The sequence below is a fragment of the Trachypithecus francoisi genome, unplaced genomic scaffold (assembly GCF_009764315.1).
Source record: "Trachypithecus francoisi isolate TF-2019V2 unplaced genomic scaffold, Tfra_2.0 Lachesis_group12, whole genome shotgun sequence".
NCBI classification, from domain to species: Eukaryota; Metazoa; Chordata; class Mammalia; order Primates; family Cercopithecidae; genus Trachypithecus; species Trachypithecus francoisi.
In genome coordinates this window covers 61,984,583-61,999,103 of record NW_022681457.1, presented here as the reverse complement: position 1 = coordinate 61,999,103, position 14,521 = coordinate 61,984,583, and the positions used below count along the sequence as shown (strand labels likewise).

At 44.2% G+C, this 14,521-nt stretch overlaps 1 protein-coding gene across 3 annotated transcripts in view; it reads right to left on the bottom strand.

Moving 5' to 3' along the window:
* TDRD12 (tudor domain containing 12) overlaps positions 1 to 14,521 on the bottom strand; it is a 105,545-nt gene that overhangs the window by 27,080 nt on the left and 63,944 nt on the right. For 2 of the 3 annotated variants that reach the window (XM_033225605.1, XM_033225606.1), the window contains 10 exons: positions 13,630 to 13,690; positions 13,167 to 13,271; positions 9,421 to 9,606; positions 6,066 to 6,222; positions 5,522 to 5,649; positions 3,359 to 3,550; positions 2,947 to 3,075; positions 1,877 to 1,994; positions 1,134 to 1,267; positions 768 to 988 (listed from right to left, as the gene is read on the bottom strand). In XM_033225605.1, coding sequence (XP_033081496.1) covers positions 768 to 988; positions 1,134 to 1,267; positions 1,877 to 1,994; positions 2,947 to 3,075; positions 3,359 to 3,550; positions 5,522 to 5,649; positions 6,066 to 6,222; positions 9,421 to 9,606; positions 13,167 to 13,271; positions 13,630 to 13,690 — 1,431 coding nt within the window. Of the gene's footprint in view, positions 1 to 767; positions 989 to 1,133; positions 1,268 to 1,876; positions 1,995 to 2,946; positions 3,076 to 3,358; positions 3,551 to 5,521; positions 5,650 to 6,065; positions 6,223 to 9,420; positions 9,607 to 13,166; positions 13,272 to 13,416; positions 13,552 to 13,629; positions 13,691 to 14,521 lie in introns of those variants that run through there. The other variant, XM_033225607.1, reaches the window with a different exon arrangement.

The following is a 14,521-nucleotide window of genomic DNA, read 5'->3' as shown; positions in this document are numbered from 1 at the left end:
ATAAACACTCCCTGTAAAAACTGGTCAAAAGACCTCAACAGGCACTTCACAAAAAGAGGATGGCCAACTGTCCCATAAGCCTATGAAAAGATATTCAACATCATTAATCATTAGGGAAATGCAAATTAACATCACAATGGTTTACCACTCCACCCCTACCAACACTAAGCACTGGTGAGGGTGGGGGACAACTCAGGCTCTCTCAGACAGTACTGACCAGACCAGAAAATGGCCAGACGCTTTGGAAGAATTAAACACATGCCTACCCCACGACCTGCCACTTACACTCCAGAGCATCCAAGAGAAATGGGTGCACATTTCCACAAAAGACATGGCCAAGAGTGTTCCTAACAGCTTCAAACATCTTAGCCTGATAGTGGAAACCACCCACAGGCCCATCAACAGGAGAATGGATACACACACTGTGATACAGTCATATAGCAGAACACTGAGCTACAAAACAAACCACAGATACACTCAACACAGATGAACGTCACAGACACGAGGCTGAGAGAAAGAAGCCAGACACGAAAGAGAACATACCACGATGCCATTTCTATGGAGTTCAAAACCAAGCAAAATTAATCAACACTGACAGTCCTGCAGAGGGGAGGGCACGTGGGGAAGAGCGCGAGGGAACCCCTGGGCTGCTCCCTCAGAGTGGGTGGTGGCTTCTACAGATACATGACAATTCACCACATTGCACCAGTTGTGCACTTTACTGCAGGTTATACATCAGTTTAATTAGAAACAAATCACTGGCTTACTTGCAAAAACCAAAAGCCTTCAGATACGGACAAAGAAGTCTTCCAGCTTTCTTATCCTCTTTGGCTTCCAGAACTCCTGCGGTGAACTCATACAGCTCTGCGGGAACCTTGGCGTCCGCTCGCTCTAAGTAGCGCAGGATGCCCACTGCATGGCTTGCATCTTTCTCCGTCAGCAGCAAGACAGATTTGGCTTTCTTATCTCCCTGTTCTGCAGAAGAACCCTGAAAATTGGGGGTGAATAAACCCTGAAAATTGGGGGTGGATCATCTATATCCTAGTCTGACTGAGGAAACCTTGTGGACTCTGAGCTTATCATGACACAGAAGATGCCAGTAGAATATGGAAGAGAATAAAAATTCACCAAACCTGTTCCGTGTGAAAATGATCAGACATGCAATAAAGGCGTCCACCAAACACTTTTGGCGAGCCAGGGAAGCTGAAGTGAATTACACACGTGGCATCGGTGATGGCCAAGAGTGGGACGCAGTCGTCTGTGAGGGCTGCAGAGAGGGAGTCTGACAATGTCACATGCGCTGGAGTTCCCTCACGTACTTTAACCAGCAGTTCCTGCAGCCACACTGCGGTGGATTTCCGTATCACATTTTACTTTTTTGGATGCAACGAAACTTCTTCCCCATTTTTTCCCCAAAATGCCACAGCCCACGCTTAAATTCCAGAGAAAAGTGGTCTCCTTTTTAGCCTGAAAAATGTCTCTTATTACAAATCCAAGTGGCCCATATATTTTTCACTTATTCTATACATGTTGACTGTTATATTTTTAATATTAAATTTAGCAATCACGTATGACTATATATAGAGAGAGAGAGCTTGAGGATCACTATCATAATATATATGATCATATATATTATATAATGGTGGCTGCCCACTGACCTGAGAGATTTACCTCAACATCAAAATCTTAGTGGAGGTTAATTTTTGATTTTGAAATTAACATCCTGGCTAACACAGTGAAACCCAGTTAACATTGCTAATAAACTCTCAGTAAACCTGGGGAATAATGAGAAATCTGGAGATGAGATACATAAATGAATTAAAGATAGGATTCCTAGCTCAGCCTTCACAAAATAGAAACAGAAACTAAAACTTACCTAATGTAATTTGAGAGCCAGAACTTAACTTCTTCTTCCACTGTTCTAAAACATTTTGTAAGTTAAAAATCATTTCTTTATGCATCTTCAAGCAAAATATTGAATTGCTTTCTACTACCTAAAGATGAAACGAAAGAGGCCAGGCCACAGTCAGGGATATAGGCTGGAAGCCAACTGTTCCATCAATAATTGTCAATGTAAAGCACTTTAAATGATTTCTGAGGGCACTACCTCACTGATCCCATAATTTGTAAGAATTAGATGATTATAAACTGAAATATATTTCCAAAATTCAGTTGTTTTTTGTCTAAAATCCTGCTCAAGTGAAACAAGCAGTCTTTTGCTAAAACTATTTTGCTTCCCTTTAAAATAACACAGCTATACTTGTATACACACACACATACACAACAGATAGAAAGTCCTTGTTGACCACAGTATCATGTAACTATACTTCTAGCTCACTGTTGCAGAAAGGTAGATGTACTATTAACTATTTGGTAGTTGGCTTCATTTCTATGTTTTACCACTAATATGTACAAAATAAAACTGAATAAATTTTTAGCCAATTTATTTGATTTTTTTGGCTATATGATATCTTTTACTGTTATCTTATCAATCTTCTTCTTCTTTTTTTTTTTTTTTTTTAACAGGGTCTCACTATGTTGCCCAGGCTGGTCTTGAACTCCTGGATTCAAGCCATCTTCCCACCTCCGCCTCTCAAAGGGCTAGGATTCAGGCATGAGCCACCTCAATCTTCATAAACAGAGGGTACAGAAGATGTTGTCATGTCTATAAATTGATACTTTTAATACTCCACCAAGACAAAACTCCCCTGCCCTGGGGAATGCTGCTGCAGGGGAAAGGCCCTGCCCACCCACCTGGTTCCTCCCCAGCACCAGGCCTCAGCCTCCATGTTCTGTGAGCAGACCCTACCTCCTCTTCTGATTGTTGTTACACTTGTAAAACTGTACTTCCCTGCCACACAGTTGACTACCCCAGTAATTTTGTGATGACTTGAGATTCAACCAGTTGAAACAAACAGAACATTTTTTATATGGAGATGGGCTCACCTTACACACTATTTCTGTTTCAGCTACAGAACAGGTGAAGATCAAGGTCTTTTGTGCCTGACTTGGAATGAAATCAAGAGCTTGGAGTAAAGTAGAAGTTTTTTCACATTCTAGGCAAAGATGTACTACCTGGTAATGAAGCACAGAAACAATGTGACTTTTTAATATTCTAGGAGCTCCAGATCCACTTTCCATAGGTGTTGGGATTTTAATAGAAAAGAATGTATAAGAAATCAATATATATTTAAATATTCAACTACAATTGTATTTCACTCATAATTTATATAGGAAATCAAAGTTGTAATTGTTTAATATTAAGCCATGAAATAAAAGTTACTTGCTTGTGTTCATCAGCTCCCCACCAACACACACACAGACACACACACACACACACACACACACACAGAATTACCTGTTGGACATTGCCATAGAGAGCAGCCTCTTCCATGGCTGTGATCACAATGTAGGGATCATTCATGAACTCTTTGATGAGATGTTCTATATGTTTGTTCCAATGAACTCCAACTGCAACAATCTGATGTGGTGCAGATTCCCTTTCTTCAACTTCAATAATTTTTTTAAAGCTATCTAATATAGCAAACATCTGAAAAATTAGTATAATTAATTTCGTTTTCATTTCAAAAGAGTAAGAACTAGTGTGACAGAACATAAAATGTTAGGGATTGTATATTTTCTGTTCTCAGAGTGGGGAAAGTCTTTCAAAAATAAAAAGGAAAAGGCCGGGTGTGGTGGCTCATGCCTGTAATCCCAGCACTCTGGGAGGCTGAGGCAGGTAGATCATGAGGTCAGGAGTTCGAGACCAGCTTGGCCAACATGGTGAAACCCTGTCTCTACTAAAGATACAAAAAATTAGCTGGGCATGGTGGTAGGCACCTGTAATCCCAGCTACTTGGAAGGCTGAGGCACAAGAATTGCCTGAACCCGGGAGGAGGAGGTTGCAGTGAGCCAAGATTGCACCATTGCACTCCAGTGGGTGGGACTCAGTCTCAAAAAAAAAAAGGCAAAAACTAAATAGGAGAAAACGTCAAGTTTAAAGTCAACAAATATCCTACAATCTCCATTATAAACAAAACTAAAGCACAAGCAACATCTTGGTAAACATGCATAACAAACTAATATGAGATTAATGTTCTTGCATAAAAACTTCTAAAAACTCATTAGCAAAAGATCATCCTACCAACAGAAAATAAGAAAAGGAAATGAACAAGCAACTCACAGTGAATACAAATGATCAATACGAATTAATATTCAACCTAAAAAGTAATCAAGGAAATATAAATTAGGCTGACAAGATCCCACTGTTGGCCAGTTAGACTGGAAGAGAAAGCTGGGCCAAGCCTGCTCTGGCAGCGGTGTGGAGAGCCTGGCACATGGCTGACAGGAGTGCACATCAGATCATGCTTTCAGAAAGGACGCTGCACAGAGCAGTACGCCTAGATACTTGTTTTACAAAAATCAGAACCTGAGATTTCAGAGGAGTTCGGGAACCCTGAATAGCCCCATCATCAGTAACAAAGCCTGGACTGGAAACTGGGGCCATCATTACTTCCAAGTGCATGCCCTTGACGATCATGTGACACTGCTTCCAAGAAAAGCCTTACAAGAGCTCAAAGCCTATGACCCATGAATCCCCTCTTAGGAATTCATCCTAAAGGAAACAGGTGCAAAAAACATGCATGTTCTGTAGCCACACACATATACAAATTATGTTGAATGTCCAAAATTAAGACAGTTTTAAAACAAATTCTGTGATGTCCAAAGAACTGCATACTGTATGGCCAGTAACCACCAGGCTGTGGAACAGGAAGCAGGCTACAAAATGGCCTGTAAAACATGCCCCTGATGTTATTAACTATATGTATCAACAAACACAAGAATTCAAAGAAAAGGAAGCAAGTACTCCAAAACAGTAAGAGGGATCCCTTCTGAGACTATGGCTCTGGGGGCTGCGTTTTTCAAGTGCTCTTCTCCATGTCTTAACTTTTTTTTTTTTTTGAGACGGAGTCTTGCTCTGCCGCCCAGGCTGGAGTGCAGTGGCTGGATCTCAGCTCACTGCAAGCTCCGCCACCTGGGTTCATGCCATTCTCCTGCCTCAGCCTCCCCAGTAGCTGGGACTACAGGCGCCCGCCACCTCGCCCGGCTAGTTTTTTGCATTTTTTAGTAGAGACGGGTTTTCACCGTGTTAGCCAGGATGGTCTCGATCTCCTGACCTCGTGATCCGCCCGTCTCGGACTCCCAAAGTGCTGGGATTACAGGCTTGAGCCACCGTGCCCGGCCAAATTTTCTAAAATAAAAATCATTACTTCCGTAATCAGAAAAACTTTAACTATCTTAGGAAATCTCTGGGAAAGAATGTTTGCACTTCAGAAAGAACTCTAACATTGGGAAGGAAATTTTAGATAACAATTCCTTCTTCTTAATTATAGAAGTTAAAGCGTAAAATTTGTTTAGATTAACCAATGTATTCCCCAACCACTTTTCCTCCTTCCTGCCGTCAGTTAGCATGTTAATCACACCTATCTTCTGAGTGGTGAAGACCTTAAGCCACGCTCACCTGTTCATTGGCTTCCAAGAATAGCACCTCCACCTCATCCAGGATCAGGTGGCAGAGCCTGAGGAACAGCAGGCTCTGACAGGCGAGAAGCCTCAGCAGGCTGTATGGGGTCGTAACAATCACATCACCTGCATTTAAAAGAAAAAGTCAACATTTTCAATTTTCCACAGGTTTTTCTAAGATTTCCTCTGCTAAGAGTCCACATACTTTTTAGAAATGCCTTCTAATGAAGTAAAACACTGCTTCCGTCATAGTCAACCCTGTATGCCCAGCATCTAACAGTTTAAGTGTTGAGTGAAAAAGTGATAAATGAATGAAATGACATAGTTTTCTCAGTGAAGCAGACGTAAGTCAAGATCAAGCCTTTGTAATCGATACCGTCGGGAGCTGGGAAGTAGGTCTGGACTAGTGACTGTGAGTGTGTTGTCACACAAGCCATGTCACTGTGGACCCAGGCCCGCTCGGCCAGGCTCTACTGTCTTCTGTAGGGAAGACAGTGAAAAAGATACTTTCACTTTTATAGCTGTTTGAAAAGGATACTTACAGCCCCTTGGAAGCTTTGTATTTTTGGCTTCCTCTTTATGGAGCCCGACTGTTAATAGCACAGGATGAAGAGGTCTGGAGGACATACTATATTCTCCCAATAATTCAAAAATAAATTGGGCCTTCTTCCACCCAGGGCACACAATGACTGCAAGAGGCTGCAAAGACAGACAAATTCAAATGACTCCAGATAGTAGTTAGGAATTCAGCATCCACATGTGAAACATCAAGAACATATCCTTGCACAGAAGCAGCACCCTGTAAATTTCTGCTATAATCATCACACAGGTTGGAAAAGTAACAATATAATTTCATTAAAACAGATTTAGACACATTGAGTCATATTTTCTGAGAGTCTCAATGAAGCACTTCACAAGTATTCATTCATTTGGCTCTTAAGATGCTCTTATGGGGCAGAGGCTATCACTGCTTCATTTCATAGGTGAGGAATTTGAGGCACAGAGAGGTGAAGTCAGTCACCCAAGGCTGCACGGCTAATACATAGTAGCAACAGGATTTGAACCCAGGCAGTCTGGCTCCAGATCCCCTGCACGGATCCTAAGCACTAGAATGAACTAAATGCCTCTTGAACGGGGCCTTAAAGGCCGGGCGTGGTGGCTCACGCCTGTAATCCCGGCACTTTGGGAGGCCGAGGCGGGCGGATCACGAGGTCAGGAGATCGAGACCATCCTGGCTAACACGGTGAAACCCCGTCTCTACTAAAAATACAAAAAACTAGCCGGGCGCAGTGGCGGGCGCCTGTAGTCCCAGCTACTCGGGAGGCCGAGGCAGGAGAATGGCGTGAACCCGGGAGGCGGAGCTTGCAGTGAGCGGAGATCGCACCACTGCACTCCAGCCTGGGCTACAGAGTGAGATTCCGTCTCAAAAAAAAAAAAAAAGAAAGGGGCCTTAAAAAAGACGAACCCTGGCTGGGTGTAGTGGCTCACGCCTGTAATCCCAGCACTTTGGGACGCTGAGGTGGGTGGATCACCTGAGGTCAGCAGTTCAAGACTAGCCCGACCAATATGGTGAAACCCCATCTCTACTAAAAATACAAAAATTAGCTGGGCTTGGTAGTGTGTGCCTGTAGTCCCAGCCACTCAGGAGGCTGAGACAGGAGAATTGCTCAAACCGGGGAGGTGGAGGTTGCAGTGAGCTGAGATTGCGCCACTGCACTCCAGCCTGGGTGACAGAGTAAGACTCTATCTCAAAAAAAAAAAAAAAAAAGACGACTAACCCCTCTTCCTTAGGAGACTATCTTCTGAAACCTGCCCTCTGCAAGCCCACAGGTAACTCCTGAAGCTACACTGCCTGCCAGACACCTTCCTGGACACACAACCTCCAGTAACCAAGGATCCTCTTTCATTCACACAGATCCAGGTGGGCCCAGCTTCCAGGCACAGGCCTGAAAGCAGGCTGACCATGGAGGCATGGAGAAAGCTGGGGGCCACAGGGACGAGACCTGGACATCCCTTTCTGCCCTGAGCCAGGGTTCGGCCTCAACATAAGCGACTTCTCATCAGTTGCTTCTCATTAAACACATCCATTAATCTGATTAAATCAATTCAAAATAACAGATGCAACTTTTTTTTTTTTTGAGATGGAGTTTCACTCTTCTTGCCCAGGCTGGAGTGCAATGGCACGATCTTGGCTCACTGCAACCTCCGCCTCCTGGGTTCAAGCAACTCTCCTGCCTCAGCCTCTCGAGTAGCTGTAACTACAGGCATGTGCCACCACATCCAGCTAGTTTTTGTATTTTTAGTAGAGACGGGGTTTCATCATGTTGGCCAGGATAGTCTCAGTCTCGACCTTGTGATCTGCCTGCCTCGGCCTCCCAAAGATTACAGGCGTGAGCCACCGCACCCAGCCAACAGATGCAACTTTCTAAACGGAAATCATAAAACTGCATGGCATGGTTAAAAAAATGAGCTAGTATCTTTTCTAACGGCAACCCTATGTCTTCTTACTGCTGTTTTTCACTGGTGGAGCCCTATCTGGAGCACCCTCAGTGCCAGGCCCCGAGATGCAGGTTCTACACCCATCAGGCTCCTAACAGCCGCAACCCAGCAGCACAGGGCCATGCCCTGCATCGTTTACCTTCATGCTGCTCCTCTCTTTCCCACCACCTCTTTCTCGGTGATACGGTTTAGCTCTGCATCCCCACCCAAACCTCATGTTAAATGTAATCCCCAGTATTGGAGGTGGGGGCTGGTGGGGGGTGATTGGATCATGGGGGCAGTGTCTCACGAATGGGTTAGCACTGTCCTCTTGGTGCTGTTCTTCTGAGATCTAGTGTTTAAAGGTATGTGGCACCTCCATCTCTCCTGTTCCTGCTCCAGCCATGTGTCACATCTGCTCCCCCTTAGACTTCTGCCATGATTGTGAGTTTCCTGAGGCTTCCACAGAAGCCGAGCAGATGCCAGCATCATGCTTCTGCTCCAGCCTGCAGAACCGTGAGCCAGTTAAGCCTCTCTTCTTTATAAATTACTCAGCCTCAGATATTTATAGCAATGCTAGAACAGACTTAATACAGTCATTCTGAGGTTTTCCCACATGGGAAAAGTTAAGGAGGATTATGAAGCAGGGTGGGGAGCTAGGAAATGACTGACAGAGCACAGGACAAGGCAGCGGAAGCTCAGACTTCAACCCCACTCCTAGCCCTGTCAGCGGGAAATTTACCCCAGTAACTCTTCCTGAGCCTCATTTTCTCCTCCATAAAATGGTGAGAACAATACATGGCCTGCCCATCTCATGCTGCTGCTGTGACGGTTAGATAGACTCAGGTCCGTGATAGCATTTTAGACACTTGATATCCATTTCTTTTTTTTTTTTTTCTGAGACAGAGTTTCGCTCTTGTTGTACAGACTGGAGTACAATGGTACAATCCAAGCTCACTGCAACTTCCACCTCCCAGGTTCAAGTGATTCTCCTGCCTCAGTCTCCAAAGTAGCTGGGATTACAGACACGCCACCATACCCACCTAATTTTTATGTTTTTACTAGAGATGGGTTTCACCACGTTGGCCAGGCTGGTCTCGAACTCCTGACCTTAGGCGATCCACCCACTTCAGCCTCTCAAAGTACTGGGATTACAGGCGTGAGCCACCGTGCCCGGCCTCAATATCCATTTCTAAAAGCTTCAGCCAATGGCCCACAACTAGAGGCTCCAGGTGAGAATCAGTGTGAGAGCATCAGTAATTGGAATGGGGAAAGGACACTTTCCCACAGGACAGTTTCTGGCCTGGAAGTTTGAAAACCAAACTGAGTAATGGATGACCTTCCCCAAAGGTGAGGTGTATAATTTTAAAATAAATATTTAACCCATTTGGTTGTGAGGCAAAACTGTCTTTGACTTACTCCATTTCTACTTGGTAATGACTTGTAGCAGGCCCCTGTTTGCAAAACTGTCAACACTGGTAGGAGGTAGAGCAAAGGGTTGCTTTCACAGTGAGAAATGACAACCACATCACAGCCACGCGCTATGGGAGGCCAAGAGTACGACTCAGTGTGGCTGGGGCCCGGAAACTTATTTCTTTGAAGAGCCTACAAAACAGAAACAATCAAAAACCAAAATAAGGTAGAGAAAACTAACAAAAACTCCATTGCATGGCTCATTTCACCCCAATAAGCATTACGCATTGCCAAACCCAGTATTTTCCAAGCCCTAACTTGTTAAGTTTCCCCAAATCTTTTCTCAGTACCAACCTCCTATTAAAAGACTCTTGCTTTTTCTCCTATTAAGACTCCCATTAAAATATTCTTGCTAGGCCGGGCGTGGTGGCTCATGCCTGTTATCCCATCACTTTGGGAGGCTGAGGCAGGTGAATCATCTGTGGTCAGGAGTTCTGAGACCAGCCTGGCCAACATGGTGAAACCCCATTTCTACCAAAAATACAAGAATTAGCTGGGTGTGGTGGTGCACGCCTATTATCCCAGCTACTCCAGAGGCTGAGACAGGAGAATCACTTGAACACAGGAGGCGGAGGATGCGGTGAGCCGAGATTGCGCCACTGCACTCCAGCCTGGGCGACAGAGCGAGACTCCATCTCAGAAAAAAAAAGAAAAAAAAAAAAAAGGCTGGGCACAGTGGCTCACGTTGTAATCCCTGCACTTTAGAAGATCAAGGTGAGCGGATCACCTGAGGTTGGGGGTTCAAGACCAGCCCGACCAACATGGAGAAACCCTGTCTCTACTAAAAATAGAAAATTAGCTGGGTGTGGTAGCAGGCACCTGTAATCCTAGCTACACAGGAGGCTGAGGCAGGAGAATGACTTGAACCCGGGAGGCAGAGGCTGCGGTGAGCCGAGATCACGCCATTGCACTCCAGCCTGGGCAACAAGAGTGAAACTTCGTCTCAAAAACAAAAACAAAAAATTATTGCTTTAATTTTCTAAATTAAAAGTATCCAACTGATGGCCCATTGACAAGAACTTAAAGTTCACTGGATCAAAGATGCAGCTTTTTCTCCTCATTATCCTAATAAACTGCCAGTCCATCAGCTTCACTTATAAAGCTTTTTAAAAGACAGACTTTTATTTGCTTATTTTTCTATGTAACTGTCACTGAAACCCAAATGTTCCAACAGAGTTCTCCACCCACATGGATAGGATCTTACAAATGGCGGAGCTCATCGGCACCATGAGCTCTGTGAGGTCCTCTCGAGTCCTGAGCCCTAGCTGCAGTCAGAACCGACCATGCTCTACACCTGGTATTCAGCAACTATCCTGGGATCATCCTTCACCATCACCCTTTGTCTGCAAACTCATGTGGTCATCTTTCTCGGGTTACTTCTTTGTTTTGGTAGAGAATGTATTTTAATATCTTCTTGACAAAGGGTAGAAAGGAAATACATTTTTTAAGACTGTGTGTGTCTGCAAATGTCTTCGTTCTACCCTCACACTGCATCCACAGTTTGAGTATGGACCTCTGGTTCCAAAGAGCTTTTCTTCAGAATAATAATAATAACAATAATTATTATTTTTTTTGGAGACAGAGTCTCATTCTGTGCCCAGGCTGGAGTGCAGTAGCACGATCTTGGCTCACTGCAACCTCTGCCTCCCAGGTTCAAGCGATTCTCATGTCTCAGCCTCTCAAGCGACTGGGACTACAGGCATGCACCACCACACCCAGCTAATTTTTTGTATTTCAGTAGAGACAGGATTTCACCATGTTGCCCAGGCTGGTCTCGAACTCCTGAGCTCAGGCAATCAGCGCCTCTGCCTCCCAAAGTGCTAGGATTAAAAGCGTGAGTCACTGCGCCCGACCTCATCAGAATTTTGACATCAGTGCTCATCTGGTGCATTGTGGAGACATTTGAAGCCATTCTGACTCCTGGTCCAATGTGTAGGACCAGTTTCATCTCTCTTGAAGCCTTCATAATCTTTAGATTCCCTCAACTTAGATGCTTCAGAAGAACATTTCTAATCTCTTTCTTCAGCAGGTGTTCTGGGCCTATGATGGGTAGGACCTCCTAATCTGGAAATTCTTGTCCATTAGTTCCAGAAAATGTTCCTATGTTAATCTTTAGAAAATTTCCTACTATCTTCCTTCATTCTTCCTAGAAATCCCATTTTCAGATACTGGACCTCAAACTGACCCTCAAAATTTTTTTCTCCTATTTCCATCTGTTTGCCTTTTTTCTCTACTTTCTGATAGTTAGCTTCTCCTTTACATCTCAAACATACTAGTGATTTTTACATTTTTCTATATTTTGAATTTCCAAGAACCTTTTTCTCTGCCTGTTCCTTTTTAAAATATCCTATCTTAAATATCCCCAGAGAGAAGACATTGCATCCCTTTAACAGTAAGCTGTTATGGATGCAACATCTTCTCTCTGGGGATATTTATTCTCTCTGGGAATATTCTCTAACATCTTCTGTTACTCAACTGCATTGTTTGTTTCCCTGAGGGTTTGTTTTGGTCTTTTTTTTTTTTGAGACAGAGTCTCGCTCTGTTGCCCAGGCTGGAGTTCAGTGGTACAATCTTGGTGCACTGCAACCTCCGCCTCCTGGGTTCCAGCGATTCTCCTGTCTCAGCCTCCCAAGTAGCTGGGACTACAGGCATGTACTACCACGCCTGGCTAATTTTTGTATTTTTAGTAGAGACGGGGTTTCACCATGTTGGCCAGGCTGATCTCAAACTCCTGACCTTAGATGATCTGCCTGCCTCGGCCTCCCAAAGTGCTGGGATTACAGGTATGAGCCAGTGCACCCAGCCTGGTCTTTTTTTTTAAGGTGAAGGTTTTCTTCAAATTTCCATGATCCCTGATGTCTGTTCATGGTGGAGAGCAAGACACTAATGCCCAACTGGAAGCTCTGGGGACTCTTGCCATCACATGAGTGTCAGCTCACTGCAGGAAGACAGAGCGGCAAGCAGGTCCTGTTTGTGGGAGAATTCCAAATAGCATCATATGAAGGTCATTTCTCTAAGGCCATTCAGGTTTCTCCAAAAAGAGCCTCCAACCTTGCTGCTAAGAACAATACAAGCTGGCTGTGGGTGCTCAGTAGACAGAGCTGGCAGTTCATGCTCCCCTTGCAAAGTGCTCCTTCCCTGCAGAGGCAGCCACACTCTATCTCCTGCTTTCATCTTCTAAGAATGTGGAATCTGTCCACTTCTCTCTCACACTATTTGTCCCGGTCGTTTTATCTTCCTATCTTAAAACAATTTTTTTTTTTAACTTTTTTTAATCAGGAAAAAGGTAGATAAACATGTATGATCAATTTTCCAAATGAAATCATAGGTGTGTGAGACAATTTTGAAAAGAACGGTTGGGGAGTGCATTACAACTGCCCTGGTGGCCTGCTGCTCCTCCCACAGCCCTGTCCACGGGCATCCTGGAAACCTGACTGCAGAAGGGACTCACAGTTACACAGCGGCTGCCTCACAAAACACTCACTCACTCACTTCTAAGAAGCTAACCTGGATTTAAGAATAAATGAGAAATTAGGCCAGGTGTGGTGGCTCATGCCTGTAATCCCAAATAAAAAGATAATTTCAAAAGCAAAGAAATTATACAATGCAACCTTAGAACCATTTGTTTCAAAATCCTTCTCTATTAGAAAAAGCTGGCATTCTTGATAAATTCAGTTTTAGAGCACTTTTACCTTCTTCAGGTCTGCTGACAGTGGCGACGAGTCAATGGTTAAGCAGGGCTCAATCTTGTTTCGGAGCACTGCCACAGGCGGCTGCAAGCCCTTCAGCTTCTGCAACTGAGAGAACGTGTGCATTAGACAACCAGGGTCTGCCCTGAGGTGTCAGCAACTTCATGGAAATGAAGAAAATACAGATTTCAATGTAAACACCTGGGTATATATGCTTACTTAAACAAACAAACAAAAAACCAAAAACCACCACTACTAAAAGGAAGACTGTTTATTATCCAAAAAACAAGGAACAATTTCTCAGAAGTAACAATCCATTCGATTGTTTCTAAAAGGACGTCTTCAGGTAAAGTCCCCCATCTAAGGAGTTTCCCTTCTAATCTCAGTTCTGGAGGGAGGAAGGAGAAGGATTTAAAGAATAAACAGTTTTTTCTTTTTATTTTACTTTTTTAAGGGCCTGTAATACCTGCTGTAGATCAGAGATTCCGTCAGCTCTCAAAGGATCAGGATTTAAAAACTGCAGTAATCTGTAAGATAGTTAAAAGAAGAATGTGAAGAAAAAGGTATTTCTGTTTCCTCAGTTGAGCTATTCTTTTAGCTCTTCCTTGATAAGAGATAGCAGGGACTGCACAGCCCAAGGCTCAGCTGTATAACCGCTGCCTGTTCTGTTCTGCTTGGTTTATGAGGTATGAGGGCCTGTACCTGTGCTGCCACAACCTTGCCACCCAGGTCCCTGTGAGAGTATCTGAGGGGCCCCAGACGAGCTCAGGAGCCACTAGTGTACTTTACTCTCTTTATTTTATGGATGAGAAAACAAGACCAGATAGGACTTGTCCACAATCACCTCTGCTGAGAGGAGAAGAAATCTGAAATTGCTTTCCTCTAGATCCAGCCCAACCCCAACACGGCTTGTAAGGTCAGTGGCAGTCACAGAGAAGTCACAAGCCACAGACGTCCGGGGACTCCAGGATAAAGATGGTGGGTTACACACATGGCAAACTACACTCCTTCCTAAAGCCCCATTCCTGTAAACGTATTTTTCTTCTCTTTTCTTTTCTTTTTGAGATGGAATTTCGCTCGTTACTCAGGCTGGAGTACAGTGGCACAATCTCAGCTCACTGCAACCTCCGCCTCCCAGGTTCAAGAGATTCTCCTGCCTCAGCCTCCTGAGTAGCTGGGATTACAGGCATCCACCAACACACTCAGCTAATTTTTGTATTTTTAGTAGAGACAGGGGTTCACCATGTTGGCCAGGCTAGTCTTGAACTCCTGACCTCAGGGACCTGCCCGCCTTGGCTTCCCAAAGTGTTGGGATTACAGGTGTGAGCCACTGCGCCTGGCCCTGTAAATGGATTTTT